This window comes from Salmo salar, chromosome 25 (assembly GCF_965601325.2).
Source record: "Salmo salar chromosome 25, fSalSal1, whole genome shotgun sequence".
Classification (NCBI taxonomy): Eukaryota; Metazoa; Chordata; class Actinopteri; order Salmoniformes; family Salmonidae; genus Salmo; species Salmo salar.
Window position 1 is genome coordinate 20,577,149 of NC_138315.1, and position 16,745 is coordinate 20,593,893.

General features: G+C 41.7%; 1 protein-coding gene across 1 annotated transcript; it reads right to left on the bottom strand.

Annotated features, from left to right (window-relative positions):
* Positions 1–405: 405 nt before the first annotated feature.
* On the bottom strand, positions 406–9,585 carry LOC106586304 (ras-related protein M-Ras). Its single transcript, XM_014173450.3, has 6 exons — positions 9,270–9,585; positions 4,289–4,506; positions 3,868–4,021; positions 3,453–3,552; positions 2,727–2,806; positions 406–2,239 (listed from the first exon to the last, which is right to left on the bottom strand). The coding sequence occupies exons 2-6, from the start codon at positions 4,482–4,484 to the stop codon at positions 2,140–2,142; spliced, it is 630 nt and encodes a 209-aa protein (XP_014028925.1). The 5' UTR covers positions 4,485–4,506; positions 9,270–9,585; the 3' UTR covers positions 406–2,139.
* Between the last annotated feature and the right edge of the window lie 7,160 nt (positions 9,586–16,745).

Below are 16,745 nucleotides of genomic sequence, written 5' to 3' on the forward strand. Positions count from 1 at the left end.
CCTTGCTCAGGGGCAGAATGACAGATTTTTACCTTGTCAGCTCGGGGATTCGATCCAGCAACCTTTCGGTTACTGGCCCAACACTCTAACCACTAGGCTACCTGCCTTACGCACATCATAATACATATTTTACAAATCATTATAAAAGTCTACTTCAACAAACAGCAGGACACTTAGCGCCTAACAGTCAACGGTTTCTGACGGATGATATTAGTTGTGGTCATCACTACACAGAACATACATGTAAAGACAGCGTGCATAAAGTCCCAAACGGCACCCAATTCCCCATACAGTACACTACGTTTGGCCAGGGCAAATTTGGTGCAACCACAGTCTCTTGTAACAGATTTGTTTGTTTCCAGGTTCCCGAGGTTAAGTAAGCCAAGAACACATACAGACACACAGTCAGAGACAGTATCATTTAATTCACAATACTGTATTTCTTTATTGAAACCCTGAAGGAAGCTAGATAGAAAGGCGGTGGCCATTGTTTTGTGCCTCATCTTCCTCTAGCTCAGTCAGACAGAGCCAGTTATAATACATCATGTTGAGGTAACAGGTACAGTAATAAATTATTAATTATTTTAAAAAACACTTACAAGAAACTCAGATCAATAATAAAAAAAAGTATCAAACATACTTGATACGATATCATTGATTTCGTCAGACATATCTTTTTTTTTTGTAAAATACTGCCAACGACCATGTCTGTTGCTTCATACCCTGGGAGGTAGAACTTTTACTGTACCTCAGGGTGAAGTACAGCAGGGTCACTCCAGGATTATGTTCAGTAGGCACGAAACAGATGAAAATGGACTGAAACGTGGATTGATTAATTGGACTCCAATAAGAAATGTCAATTTTTGTTGTCCATTGCAAACTGTTTTTCTACAGTGTGCCCTACTGAACACAACCCAGGGCTGAGAGCATAGAACACAGGAGGTTGGTGGCACCTTAATTGGGGAGAACAGGCATGTGGTAATGGCTGGAATGGCATAGTATTAAATACATGGTTTCCATGCGTTTGATGCCATTCCATTTGCACCGTTCCAGCCATTATAATGAGCCGTCCTCCCCTCAGCAGCCTCCACTGGTATAAACTGTTCTGTCCAACCGACATGAGACAAGCAAATGGGCTACATGGTATTGACATAATTATGATAAGCTCAGTTTTTCCACATTCAGTCAATTTCTATTATGTCTTCCCTTTCATCATTTGCAATTTTTCAACACATGCAGATATGAAAGTCAAAATCTATTCAAAGTGCAAAGGTACTTCCTTCATTCAAGGGCAAATTTCTAACCAGTGGTGTATTCATTAAATGTTTCAATGGAAATCATTTAAGAACCAAAACAGAAGCAAACTGAACAAACGGAACAAAACAGGGAGGGACCTACCTGAATTTGTCCAATAGAAAGTCTAGTGTTCGTGCAAAAGTTTTCCATTTGGAGTTTGCAACACAATTGGCGTAATGAATACACCCCAGATGAACAAGCCCCCAAGTTTTTTTTGTTTAGTGCTTTAACAGTACAAGCCATTTCATAGGTATTAAATACTCCCTATTAGACAAGAGAAATCTAACATCTTGTTGCTTGGAGTAACTGATCCCCTCAACCTACAAGCCAGATTCCCCACCAGAAAAATGTAAATAAAAAGTACTAACAGCCACATCCACTTCTCTTCAGGACCCCAAAGCCAAATCCTCCTATGCCTGTGGCTAGTGCAGATAGAATATACTTCTTTATCGTTTCAGAATTTAACATTCAACACCATGGAGAACTTACAAACACTCAGATCATAGGTCCCTAACAACATCTAACATCACATCTCCCCACCCAGGAGAATACCATGAAGACCACCTCCATGGAGAGCATCATCACTGCGCTGTCTGTAAATCAGTCAGTTCACAAGGAGCTCTTCCTGGAGTGCTTTTTTCTGACCAATCAGGGGAAGCGGGCAGGCAGTGATGCCCCTATAAGACCCCACTTGGGCATGCCTTGGAGTGAAGGGTTTTCTTTGACACCATAACAGTCAACAGTCAGTTCCTTATCTCCCCCAATTCCCCCTCCAGTTGTTGGTTACTGCCAGTCTGTAGTTCTCTCTTACATCATTGCTAGCAGCGGCGAGGGGCGACAGCATCACAAAATGACACAGTGGACTTTGTGAGAACCCGTAGATCTTTCTCCTCGCCACTTCATCTTCTTCTTCTTCTTCAGGCTCCTCTCTGGGATCTGCTGCCTGCACAGGAGGAAGAGAGAGAAAGACAGAGCAAAATAGAGAGAAGGGATGGGGGAGAAAGAGGGTGTAGAAAAAAAAAGAAAATTAATAGGAAAGGAGGGTATGTAAAGGAGGGAGTAGACAAGAGAAGGGAGCGCGAGGGTTAAAAATCAGATAGTCTTGCTGCTTGGGTAGCTTGGCTAGAGGGCCTCAAAGTCTTTATGTGAAACTCTAAATGCCTGACAAACAGATGAGTGGGCCCTCCAGCAGGATATGACCACACCGAACATCAACACATACTGGATTCCTCTGAAATTACACGTCTGTTCATTCAGGACATAGCTACAGTTTTCCCCCAACCCTTTAAGACTTTTGCATATACAGTATGTTTGCAAAGGGAAACCAAAATGGTGGTTCTCTATTATTCAAGCATGAATTGAATCAAATATTATGATCAAGCCTATACAATTCTTAAAACATAGCCTTCAAGTCTAGTAGTTTGGCCGACCTTATAACCCTGACTAGTTCATGGAACGCCTTGTCCACATTCATAGGGGGATCCTTGGCACTTGTCTCAATGTATGTGATCTGTGAAAAAAACAAACAAAAACACATTGGTCAAACATTGTCAGGAAAATGACATAGTACACAAGCAAAAAAAATAGACTAGTGTCCGACTTTGCTAGTGCTACAAGGTATACACAAATACTAATGATGCTTTTCCGGCTCATAACAAGAGATGCGAATTTTGCAAGTAAACAAAATGTAAGCTTAGATCTGCAAACACAATTTCATACACTCGGTGGTGTCCTCTGAAATAGCGTGTTCTAAAACAGTAAATGCCAACTTGGCTATATTTGTGATTTCCTCCCCACCACAGAGCCTCTGTGCACAGTCAATCCCAGAGGCCTATATCGCACCCTGTAGCTAACGCCGAGTCAGCGTCCCTGCCTGCACCCAAAAACCTCTCTCCCAGGGACAGCAGCCCAGAACACACAGCCCATAGAACAGCCCCAGTCACTGACAACAGCAGTGGGGAAAGGACTTCTACAGGTTCAACTACGGCCGTGACTTTTTCCTGACCATGAAAGACTGACCAAAAATTATCCATTCAAACTTTATCAAAAGTACATTAATCAATTTGGACACTGTACGGCATCAAACAAGATATTAAAAACAAAGGATTCAGAGATCAAGCTGCCCCACTCCTTGTCTGAGCTAACACTGTACTCACATTGTGTTTGGCAGCCATTTCCTGCCCCTGGTCGCTGGTGATTTTGCGGAGGTGAACCAAGTCCACCTTATTGGCCACCAGCACCATGGGAAAGGCCTCCCTGAAGGAGAGCAGAAGGAGAAGGACTGAAGAACAGATGCATCTCATTCAACATTACATGTGTACAGTTACACCACTACACAACCTGACTGGAATGGAAACATTGAATGGGGAAGGACTTGTTTCCCTTTGTCGTGAACAAGAGATACAAAAAAGAAAAGCATGTGTAGATGAACCCTTGAACAGTGAGTGTTAGAGGGAACACACAAAAGATTGCGGCAGAGAACCCAGTCGGAGGCATTCGTTACAGTAGCAGCAGTCTCGTGTAGGTGTCTGGCCCATAAGGCACGCATCATTATCAAGAGCTGGGCCTCACCTGTCTTTGACCCTAAGGATGAGCTGGTGGAAGCGGTCCACATGTTCAAAGCTGGCCTTGTCTGTCACAGAGAACACGATGAGGAAGCCGTCCCCCGTCCTCATGTACTGCTCCCTCATAGCACTGAACTCCTCTTGGCCTGCCGTATCCAGCACTGTGCAATTACACACATACAGGTACCAGTGTTAAAGGTTTTACAGATGCTACTGGGAATCATCTTCTTGCTTGTTTTCATATGAATGATTGGAAACGCTACAAGCTATTAATTGCAAAAAAAATGCACATATTGTTTAGGTCTAAATCTGTGAAACTACATGGGAATACTGTACCACAACAGTATGTTTCATTAAAACTCTAAACATAATTGATAAAGGACACCAGCCCTTCCTAACCCAGAGACAGTGAGAAAAGGTCTCCCTACCGTCCAGGATGGCCCACTGTCCATCTATCTCCGTGTGTTTCAGGTAAGAGTCCTCGATGGTGGGGTCATAGTCAGACACAAAGATCTTCTGGAAGAACTGGATGGTGAGAGCGCTCTTCCCCACTCCACCATCCCCCACCACCACCAGCTTGTACGTGAGGAGGTTGTCGCTAGGCACCGCGCTGCTGGTTGCCATGGCGACGGGCGGCTGGCTATACCTGGAACACAGCAGGAGAGGAGGGAGGGAGATATGAGGAGTATGAGACTGCTGCTGCTAATTCATAGCCAGGGAGACCAGAGTACACAGAACAATGCATCACACACACCAGCCCCTCAGAGAGAGAACATCAGCTAGCTATCGACACCTCAGTCAGTCAATCTCAGCTAGAAGGGCTTGCCGAAAGTGCTGTAGTAAAGAATAGGAAATAGATGTATACAACGTGTGTAATAAACCAAACACCTTGAGCAGCAGAGCCTTTTAGATATAAATGAGTTTACTGTATATGACTGAGCTGGAGAAAACCCCCTGGTCACTGATTGGCTGTCTGTATGAGGAAGTGCCTTGCATAGCCAGCCAGTCAGTGGTGTAACGGCGAGGCTCTCCCTCCCATTATGTAGGCTATTCTGTTTTCTCCTTATGAGACTGCCAGAATAGCATGGAGCCACCAACCACTCTCCCAGCACCATTATGAGCAGGGGAAATACAGTCTAGACATATTGATTACTGTGCTTTGTAATTATGGCTTTCGGGGGGGGGGGGGGAATAAAAAGTCTGACTTCTCTGAAAGAGTAGCCTCTAAAGCAACTGTGGTGGTGCAATTTCACCAGCTTCCACAAAAACTACTCCAGATTCACTGAATAGATTGGTTTAATACTCTGTTGCCTGACGTTTTCCATCTCACACTGTATTTAAAATGTTTTTCTACTGCGATTTAGTAAGAACCTGGTCCTTCAAAAACATGGACACATTACAGCAAATTATTTCGTGAACCAAATGCTGTACTGGTAAAAGGCAACAGCTTTCACAAGACATGTCAAGCCACTAAGAGAGTGGTTGATAAACAAGGAAAAGCCAACTGAGGACAACTAGCTTGAGAAAACAGCAGAGTGTGGTGGTCATCCCCAACCATTAAAAGTGTTAGAACTTTCTCCAACAGCAGGATAGCGTGAGGGAATATGCTTGAATGTCTTTGAACATGCCTGACCTCAAGCTGCATAGGAGGACAGGATAAGGGTAGAGGACAGACTGTGCATGCATTCAGAGAACACAGCCTTGGCTCAGCCCAGGCAGTGGGTAGAGAACATGGCAGTGGGCCGCAGGAAACAGCTGTCAGCTGGTGACGGCAGCCCTGCCACCTTCCTGCTCGAAACAATAGAGGGAAGGAAAGACATTTCCTTCCTCAAGAGGCCCAGTCAGACCCCTGGAGAAGGATATACTGTAGGAGCTCCCTGCCTCCCTCACAAGGGAACAGCTAGCTTGAGGGAACAACCTGCACATCCTAAAACATACTGTACCACTTCATCAGTCAGATGAAGGCCCAAAAAACTGTCACGTCATAGGCCCAGTCACCCAAGTCATAGACCATTCTGGCTGCTTCTGCACGGCAAGCGGAGTGCCAAGTCTAGGTCCAAAAGGCTTCTTAACAGCTTCTACACCCAAGCCATAAGACCGCTGAACAATTAATCAAAACGGCCACCCACACTATTGCATTGACACCCCCTCCCCCTTTGTTTTTACACTGCTGCTCCTCACGGTTTATTATCTCAAAATGCATGTGAGCCAATCAGTTGTGTTGTGACAAGGTAGGGTAAGTATACAGAAGATAGCCTTATTTGGTAAAAGTTCATTAGAGTTACCAGCCTCAGAAATTGCAGCCCAAATAAATGATTCACAGAGTTGAAGTAAGACACATCAACAGTTCAGAGGAGACTGTGAATCAGGCCTTCATGGTCAAATTGCTGCAAATAAACCACTACTAAAAGGACACCAATATTAAGAAGAAACTTGCTTGGGCCAAGAAACACGAGTGAGACATTAGACCTGGCGGAAATCTGTCCTTCGGCCATCCAAATTTTAGATTTTTGGTTCCAACCGTGGTGTCTTTGTGAGACGCAGAATAGGTGAACGGATGATCTCCGCATGTGTGGTTCCTACTGTGAAGCATGGAGGAGGTGGTGTGATGGTTGGGGGGGTGCTTTATTTAGAAGTCAAGGCACCCTTAACCAGCATGGCTACCACAGCATTCTGCAGCGGTACACCATGCCATCTGGTTTGCGCTTAATGGGACTATCATTTGTTTTTCAAAAGGACAATGACCCAACACACCTCCAGGTTGTGTAAGGGCTATTTGACCAAGGAGAGTGATAGAGTGCTGCATCAGATGACCTGGCCTCCACAATCACCCAACCCAATTGAGATGGTTTGGGATGAGTTGGACCGCAGAGTGAAGGAAAAGCAGCCAAGAAGTGCTCAGCATTTGGGCACTCCTTCAAGACTTGAAAAAGCATTCCTGGTGAAGCTGGTTGAGAGAATGCCAAGCTTGTGCAAAGCTGTCATTGTAAAGGGTGGCTACATTTGTTTAACACTTTGTTTCCTACATGATTCCATAGTTTTGATGTCTTCACTATTATTCTACAATGTAGAAAATAGTAAAAAATAAAACTTGAATAGGTGTGTCCAAACTTTTGACTGGTACTGTATATTTTTTTTACTTTCATTTATTTAGTCAATATTTTCTTTTTCTTGAACTGCATTGTTGGTTAAGGGCTTGAAAGTAGGCATTTCACAGTAAGGTCTACAACTGTTGTACTCCGCACATGTCACATAACATTTTATTTTAAGTACCGCTGATCACCCAATTCATACCATTTCTTACCACTCAAGTCCAGCTCAGATCTGTCTCACTCATCTAGGATTCTTATCTAGGTGCTGACGGCTGAACAATGACTAAGGGAGTGCTGACTGATGCCCTACAGACAGGAAAACTTACCTAGATGTCCAGTAAAGGGCGTGTCATCACCCCCACTACTAAATGGCCAGGGTGCCAACTAAAGTCCTGTTGACTGTACATGAGGTCACAAGATTCTGCATACAAATGAGATCAGTAGATTATGGGGCTTCATCTGTGATGACTCAATGGCAGTAGGGAGCATCACACTCTAATCCTACCACCTCTGAGCAACTACTCTGCTTCTTTCATATCAACTGCAAGTATACACAATCACATAATGGACATCTCTGTACTCTGAACTGGACAGCTTTGTGCTCGATACTCTAGACCACGTTTGTCAACTCATCATTTAATCTGATCAGAACTCATGCATTACATATGTTGCTACTAAAAGACTGACTGTACATAACTTGGTAAAGAGTAGGTTGTGACTTGAGATTAAGATGCCTATTCAGTGAATCAACGTTGGCCTACCTCACCAGGCTGCTGTCAGTGGACTTTATGTTGCATTTCATACAGTAACACCTTGTGAGAGTTCTTTGGTTGACACGGTTCAATAAACCTGCTTCTCTAAAACAAAAGAGTTCAAGCTGCTTTGAACAAGTTTAAATTAAAAATGCAGTACCTTCATTGGCATGTCAACTTCTTTGATTGAATAACAAGTGAAGAAGCTTCACCATCATGACACTTGTTGCAGAATTATCTGGTGATTTCACTAGGCTAGTAATAGTCAGATGAATATGTGTAGCTATATTGAAGGTTGCCTTATACATCAGACTGTTACCATGGTTACGCCATGGCTATTCAGTCTGAAAGAAGTCGCCCTAAAAAAAGGTGCAAGTCTCTACATGCCAGATTTTATTTAACAATGATATTATAAAACTTTACCAACCGCACGGTTGTCCGTGCGGTTGGTCCTTTTGACGGTAAGAACGGGAGCTAAAATGTCCACAGGAAAGTAATATTAACCTGACTTCTTGGGGCACCAGTCTGTATATGGCTCTGTCAGCTTGTATTTCCGGTTTGCATTTTCAATCTCCTGATGCATTGCACGTGATGCACAATATGTAAACAATAGTAGAAGATAACAGTTAGAGCATTAGGCCAGTAACCAAAAGGTCACTGGTTCAAATACACCAGCTGTCAAGGTGACAAATACACTGACCAGCTAATTTAAAGTCAGGCTAATAACACTTCCCTGTGGATATTTTGTTTCAGATCACCTCTGACATAAGGGGAAAAAAATAAAATCAGAACACAGGTAAAGTAAGTCCAAATTAGGTTTATTCAACATTCTGACTTGTAATGGGACTGCTTGGAAATGTTGAGCCTACATGTTAGAGACGAGAGTATAAGTCCTTCCACTCAATTGGATTCTAAAAGAGACTAATATATTGAAGGCTGCATAATGATGGGTGACCTCATCCTATGATGTGGTGCCTGAAGAATCCTTCAATAGAAATTCTGTAATGATTATAATGGATCTATTCATACATGACTAGTTGAAAAGGCTAGTGTGAAGTATAAACATTGTAACAAAGTAGCTAACTGTATCAATTGAGTTTGTTCTTGTGATGTTTCATTTCATCCCCTGCAAATTATGACAATTCTAATGGAAAGTAGATTAAACACTACTAGGCTACGGTTTACTTCCTCCCTGACAAAATTTGACAAGATTATTCTCATGTTGAACTAAATCAGTGATGTATAGGAACAGCTGTAGAGAGTTATCGCCCTTGGATAGAGGATTTTTGTTGCTTCTTGAATGTCAAATCTTTTAGAGAAGTTTGCTGCATCAAGCAATTTCCGCAAATGGAATATTGGCGTCCATTTCTTGAATCAGAGGCCACACAATGTTACAATGTTGTAAGAAATTAAATCCACAGTTAAATTGCAAAAACCCAAGTCAAATTAGATAAATATTTTCCAAAGCACAGTACAAGACTTGATAAGATTTACCAAGAATGTTTAAGTAGCTGCGATGAAGTGGCAGCCTAAAACGAACGACGACAATTTCAGCAATAACTTACCAATATTATGATATCCGTTGCCGTGAAAGAACGCTCCAGCAACCACTTCAAACACAAATATTCCTCATCCCTCTCTCTGTCCGTTACCTCAAATCATTGCCATCATTTTACCTTTGTGACCGGAATGTGCCTCACATTACCGCGATGCAATCCGCTATGTAGCAAATCTTTATATTGCAACAGCTGATACTAAAAATAGAACGGCCTCATAAGGGTGGACACTTGTTGGTTAAAAATGTTTTCCTTCTTCATCATGTCATGACTGATATAAAAATGTAGTCTACATGTAAAATCATTTAAGCCTTCACAAGAATATACTTCTTTTTTTTTAATGCCAAAATCAGTTGATTTGTTTTTTGGAATGCCCCTTTTTAAGAAAGTGGACTGTTCCGTTTTGTCGACGCCCCCCCCCCCCAGACTGGTTTAAAGACATACTTTTATCTAAATCAGGAATGGGCCCTTTTTGTAGCCCCAAAATGTTTGTCTCTGCCCCATGAAAAATGTGTAATTATTTGAAATTGGTTATAAACTACAAAATCTTCTCTCAGTAATAAAATTACTAAATCTTCTCTCCAACACAAGTCAAAATGTGTAGAATTGCATGAAATTAACTTTAAAACTAAAAAAAGTTCTCTCCACTGTCAAGAGGTGGGCCGCTAACATGTTTTACTCACAGGTTTCTCTTAGGGCTAGGGTATGTACGGATGCGAGCCACTGCTACCCCTCATGATGAGTTAAGATTTTTTTGTGGCCCCCACCCCCATCAAAGTTACTCATCCCTGGTCTAAATTCTAAGGTGGCGTCTCTGAGTAGGACATTTCGAATGAACATCAATATAGCTTTTGTAATTATTTTATTGACCATGAGACTTGATTAGTGGCAATTACAATCAGTTGTCTAATTCATTCTATTTATATGGTGCACCCATCGCTAAATTCATGAATTATAGCCTATTGCTCAACTAAAGATATCTCATAATGCATCACATGAAATACATTTACATTTTAGTCATTTAGCAGACGTTCATATCCAGAGCAACTTACAGTAGTGAATGCATACATTTCCTACATTTTTTCTCCATACTCATCCTCCGTGGGAATCGAACCCACAACCCTGGCGTTGCAAACACCATGCTCTACCAACTGAGCCACACAGGACCGAAATGCTTAAAGTGAATCATATGTGAGACTCAGATTACACTGATCATGAAACAAATAATAAAGGTATATGTATAACTCCTATTTAAAAGGCAAAATAGCCTTTTAGCCTAAATAGCCTGCTTGACAAAAACTGGGTTTCAGCTAAAATAGAGGTCAGGTGATAGGATCAGATTAATCAAAAGTGTGCATGTGTGTGTGTGTGTGTGTGTGTGTGTGTGTGTGTGTGTGTGTGTGTGTGTGTGTGTGTGTGTGTGTGTGTGTGTGTGTGTGTGTGTGTGTGTGTGTGGGCCTGGGAGAGCATAGGCCCACCCACTTAGGAGCCAGGGTCACCAACTTGGGAAACAGGCCCAGCCAATCAGAATGAGTTTTTCCCCACAAAAGGGCTTTATTACAGACATAAATACATCAGCTATCCAGGGTGTCTGGTCTCAGACAATCCCACAGGTGAAGAACCCGGATGTGGAGGTCCTGGGCTGTCATGGTTACACGTGGTCTGTGGTAGTGAAGCTGATTGGACGCACTGCCAAATTCTCTAAAACGATATTGGATGCGGCTTATGGTAGAGAAATTAACATTAAATTCTCTGGCAACAACTCTGGTGGACATTCCGGCAGTCAACATGCCAAATGTATGCACACTCAAAACTTGAGACATCTGTGGCATTGTGTTGTGTGAAAAAACTGCACATAACATTTTTAGGGTGGCCTTTTATTGTCCCCAGCACAAGGTCCACCTGTGTAATTATCATTCTGTTTAATCAACTTCTTGATATGCCACACCTGTCAGGTGGATGGATTATCTTGGCAAAGGAGAAATGCTTGCTTACAGGGAAATAAGCTTTTTATGAGTATGGAACAGTTTGGGGATCTTTTATTTCAGCTCATGAAACATGGAACCAACACTACATGTTGCGTTTCTATTTTTGTTCAGTGTATATTGATTCTAAAGATACATACAGAGTGGTCCCTTTCTCCTTGAGAGAGAAAGAGAGCGAGGCTAGCTAGATATGGGTCTGTTCTACCATGAGGACAGCCACTCTTGTGTTCCTCTGTGTACCATATTCATCTGCCTAGGCTGAGCAATTACAATCTCACCCCCTGCATTGTTTTATATTGTGTCCACTACATGAAAAACAAACAAAGCCCGAGGCGAACAAGATGTGGGAACATAAGCACCCTAAACCTTGGGAATGCTGATTGGAGATCAGATGATGTTCCTGCCACTGTTCACACTGTAACACATACTATATTTTATTCACAATTCTGTTGAGTGGTGTGAATTTTTAATGTTAGTTGATCTTCGATTTTAGAGCTGGTGAAATTGCAGTAATTGTTTCTTACATCAAAAAACATACACCAATATCACAATAGATATGGTCAGATATTGTCATGTTTACAAACATGCTTTTCTCAGAGTAGGCCAACATGAGCTGGTCATCAAAGAGAAATCACTGAAAATATATTTTATGAATTTTTATCCTAAAAGTCCATGGAGCTTCATCTTCTTAGGGCTCAACTGTAAAACACACACACACACACACACACAGCCACACACCACACACACACACACCACCACACACACACACACACACCACACACACACCACACACACACACACACACACCACACACACACACACACACACAGAAAGATTTGTACCATTAAGTGGTTATTCATGGTGGGGTGCAGACCTGTGGCAGGGAAGGTGGCAGCGATAGGATCGATGTGATTGTGAATAATCTGATGGGGAAGGGGTGCTGTGCTGCTTGATATCAGGATTGGCTTCATAAATAAGTCATACATTAGATGCTGTTACTGCCTTTTACATGACTCATTACAGTGGCTAATAGGCATGGAATGAAATAGACAGCTCTCTCTTTCCCTCTCTTGCTGTGTGCAGCAGTTCCTGGAACATCTCATATTGATGTTCTTTAGTTAAGTGTGAGGGGGGGGGGGGGACTCACTCAAGCCTCTCCTCCCTTCCCTCAGCATGGTGAATTGCGTCAGGCGTACCGGAAACAAATGATCTATTTAACACTTACTGTTTTCCAGTAAACTGCCATTCCCCTTTATTCTTATGTAATTATGAGTAGATACACTGAGTGTACAAAACATTAAGAACACCTTCATAATGTCTTCCTTTTGCCCTCAGAACAGCCTCAATTCGTCAGGGCATGGACTCTATAAGGTGTTGAAAGCGTTCCACAGGGATGCTGGTCCATGTTGACTCTAATACTTCCCACAGTTGTGTCAAGTTGGCTGGATGTCCTTCGGGTGACAGACCATTCTTGAAAAACGGGAAACCGAAAAACCCAGCAGTGTTGCAGTTCTTGACACAAACCGGTGCGCCTGGCACCTACCACCATACCCTGTTCAAAGGCACTTAAATCTTTTGTCTTCCCCATTCACCCTCTGAATGGCACACATACACACACAATCCATGTCTCAATTGTCTCAAGGCTTAAAAATCATTCTTTAACATGTCTCCTCCCCTTCATCTACACTGTTTGAAGTGGATTTAACAAGTAACATCATTAAGGGATCATAGCTTTCAGCTGGATTCACCTGGTCCGTCTATGTCATGGAAAGAGCAGGTGTCCTTAATGTTTTGTACACTCAGTGTATAATAGCAGGATACTACACCCTTCTCTATCCTCGAAAGAGATTTTGGTCATAAAAACATTTTGGAAAATGAATACAAAACATAAACAATGGTCCCTCGGACAGCTCTGATACTGGGAACCCATGTTCGGAACAAAATCATGAAAAGACAGAGACTAAAGAGGTCTTGGAAATCTTAAAGAATGGTTCCCCTGTTTAACGAATAGAGAAGTACACTATAGACTTCGCTTTTGTAAATTATTTGGAGGCAATCATGTTCAAAGGGCGCTAGATTGACCGATTGATCTTCACTCAAACTGATTGATTGCTCAACCGATGAAGCAAGAGGTGATCTTAATTTGATTATTGATTTAAATTTTACATACGTGTGTGTGAGAGACATATTTCTGTGACTGTGCTAACTTACAAAACTGTGTTGATTTTAACAACATGACCCTTTGGACAAATCATGCTTTATTTAGGTGATATTTTCAAGTACCCCTGACTGCAGTGTGCAGTTCGGGGAGGGGCTAAATGTGGGCGGAGTCAAACATTTGACTCCACTCACATTTGACCCCGCCCACCAGTGTTTTTTTTGTCCATCTAGAGGTTTGACAGTCAGACACTGAATACAAACACACACATTTGTGCAAGGCACACGTTGAATACAAATGTATTTCATTTTTTAAGATCGTAAGAAATATTATATAAAGTGGTACCAGCACATGTGTTGTAACACTTTTTGCTTCATGCTATATTTGAGACAAGCTACTGATATTGTTCCAGTGAACAACAGACTTGTTACGTATGTCATGTACTGTTAAAATTGTGTTGACAAATGTTATAACTTGGCAATTATATTATTTCATTGAGCATATATATACAGTTACTACCTATCCTGATTTATAATGCTATTTACTTTCCTCATGAGAATGGAGACAGACTATACCATATAGACATACTGACATACTGTAAAGAGATCAGAGACTCGGGTGACTTCTACGTCATCTTTACTAAATAACATAACACAATTAACAACTGAAACAATTAACACAGCAGACAAAAACAAGGTTTGACCACTCCTCAAAAATGTCTTCACTCCTGTGCCTCAAAAGAGGCAGACAGTCATTTTCTTGATGTCAACTGCCTCCACATAGAACATCTCATAATCTCTCTAACTGGAACTAGAACATGAATGGTTCCTTGAGGATAATATTTTCCTCTTCATCCACTCTTCACCGTAGTTCTTTAAGGGTTGTAATGCGGACTTCCTCGTCCATCCCAATTACACTAGGGAGGGAAACGGTGCCTTTAAATGTTTGGCAGAAAAACATCTCTTCCTTGAAGAAAAAGGAAGAATAAATATTAAGAGTAGTGCCTCATTGGGTGATCAAATCAAATTACACCCCACTTTCACAATACCACCATGCAAACAAAAGCCACTATTACTAAAGGGGTTTTCAGTGATATCTATAATTACTCAATAAGTAATTCAAATTATCTGTTTGATAGTATTTGGCATGAGAGGGTGAGTAGGCTATTAAGAAGGAAAACATGAACTGAGAGCTCTAATTTTCAACTTTATAGTAGCCTAAGTATTTCAGTAAGCACAACATATTTTCAGAATTATATGTTCTCACCTGTAATGCATTCCTTATCATCAGGCATAAGTGCAGAGACAGGATTATGTGGTCATCAAAGTTGTGGACACCATCCTCTCACTCCTGGTACCTGTAGATCATGCCACAGTTCAGGCATGACCTTCTGTAGGTTGATATGCCTAAAAAGAAAATTCAACCAAAAGGTGTTAAATATTCAATGCATGCCTTTTGAGACTAATATAATTTTTTCTTCTATTTTTCATTGTATGTGGGAATCATGTACTGTTTGATCATAAGGATGTTAGAAGCTAGAATCAATGAAAGAACTATGATATTACTGACCTTCAATTACACCTGTGGTCGTCAGAATTCTCCCTTTTGCAGTGATCAGTAGATGGTCACTGAATAGTAATCACACTCCTTGCATCTGGCCTCTTTTGGGATCAGGTGCTTCGGAAAGCCACTCGATATCTTTCCATCTCTTGACTGCTGTATGACAGCCTGGGGGAGTTCAGCAGGTCGTTTTTATTTGCCATGAGGTAGTTCATCATCCGTGCTACACCTTTATCACTTGGTGGATGATTCTCCTCTTTCGCTTCACTTGTATCCTGTTCTGTGGTGTGCTGTGGTGAAAGGTTTCTCTCTTCTGTGGTTTTCACCCTACTAAACAGTTGCCTTTTTGTTACAAAGAGGTGCCATTTACCAATTGCTTTATGTATGCGAGAATGCCTTGCTTTTGAACAAGGACAAAGCCAGCTGTTCTGCTTACTATCATAAGCTGTCACAACCCTTCCAAGCCTACTATAATAAGACAGTTTCGGCTCGTACACCAAAGTGTGAATTTTTGTCGATGGTCCACCAACAGTCAGCTGGACAGACAGGGGCACACCCTCGGTATCTGCCTCGTGTTGACGCCTTGCGCACCTCACTAAACCATTTATTCTCGACCAGTCACCAAGGCCTCCTCTGTCAAAGTCACTGTTGTGTTGCCTGCACGTGGGCAGTACAATAAGGAACGTATATGCTGACATTCAAAAGGAAGCACCCTACACGTTAAAGCAAAGTCAGTATTAGGACAACATTGGTCAACCTCACATCAATTTCTGTGTGGGTCCCCAAGTATTTTTCACATGTATGGGTGTTGCTGGACCAGGAAATGTATTTGACTGCAAACAAACCATTTCTCACATTAATGCGCTCACATGCCAAAAATCTTAACTTGGACACCATTTCAAAGCAATGTGTATGCTTTCTTCATAAATGTGTTTTGAAGTTTTTCTTATTTAACTTCAGTTTGCAGTGTGGACAAGTTACAATGACTTTTCTTGAGTTGCCATGTATGTTGGGACCAGGTGATTTAGGGAGCCGTATCTGAGGTATATGGAATGCAGTTGATGCTACAGGTTGGTTCTTTAAGGGCCTCTGGGTGCTCTTGAGGGACATCTGGGTGCTCGAGGGGCCTCTAGGGACTGTTTAAGGGCCTCTGGGTGCTCTTGAGGGGCCACTGGATGCTGATGGTATGTCAGGTGCTTCAGAAACTGTGCTCTGTTGATTATTGTTGCCGTGCAATAACAATGAAAGTGTGTCACATTTCTACAACTGAAGCCACACTTTATGATTGTTAACTCTGAAAGAGAGGAATAACAGTAAAGTAACAAGTTATAAAATTACATTACACTGACGTACCTGAAAAAAATAGGGCAAATCAAAAAATGTGAACGTCAAATATATTCAATAAACAAAGAAAGAAATATTACTTCTGTGCCTCACTGAAGCATGACCTTTAATGTGGTTGTTGACCATATTGTTCAGCCTTATATGTGCAGAAGGGGCAGTGATGAAGTTGACTGCTGCTGCATTTTTACATTTTGGGACTCTCACTCTCCAATAACACACTGTGTCTCTATACATCAAAGAAAATAAGCATAGACATAAAAGGCATGATAATTAGAAAGGCTTATTTTATGCAATAGGCATTTAATTTCATTATTGTATATACTATGTGTAGGCTGTGTAGACTCGCTATGTGTAACTTAGGGAATGGCCGTCGGCATCAACGATACACATTTAGAGCCTGCCAAATACAACAAGGCATACATTGAACAAACACAGAAA

Coding starts and splice junctions, on each gene's coding strand:
- LOC106586304 (XM_014173450.3), bottom strand. CDS start 4,484: ATGGCAACCAGCAGCGCGGTGCCTAGCGACAACCTCCTCACGTACAAG. Junction 4,022..4,288: donor ACAGTGGGCCATCCTGGACG/GTAGGGAGACCT, acceptor GTAATTGCACAG/TGCTGGATACGGCAGGCCAA. Junction 2,240..2,726: donor GAACTAGTCAGGGTTATAAG/GTCGGCCAAACT, acceptor CCTCCTGTGCAG/GCAGCAGATCCCAGAGAGGA.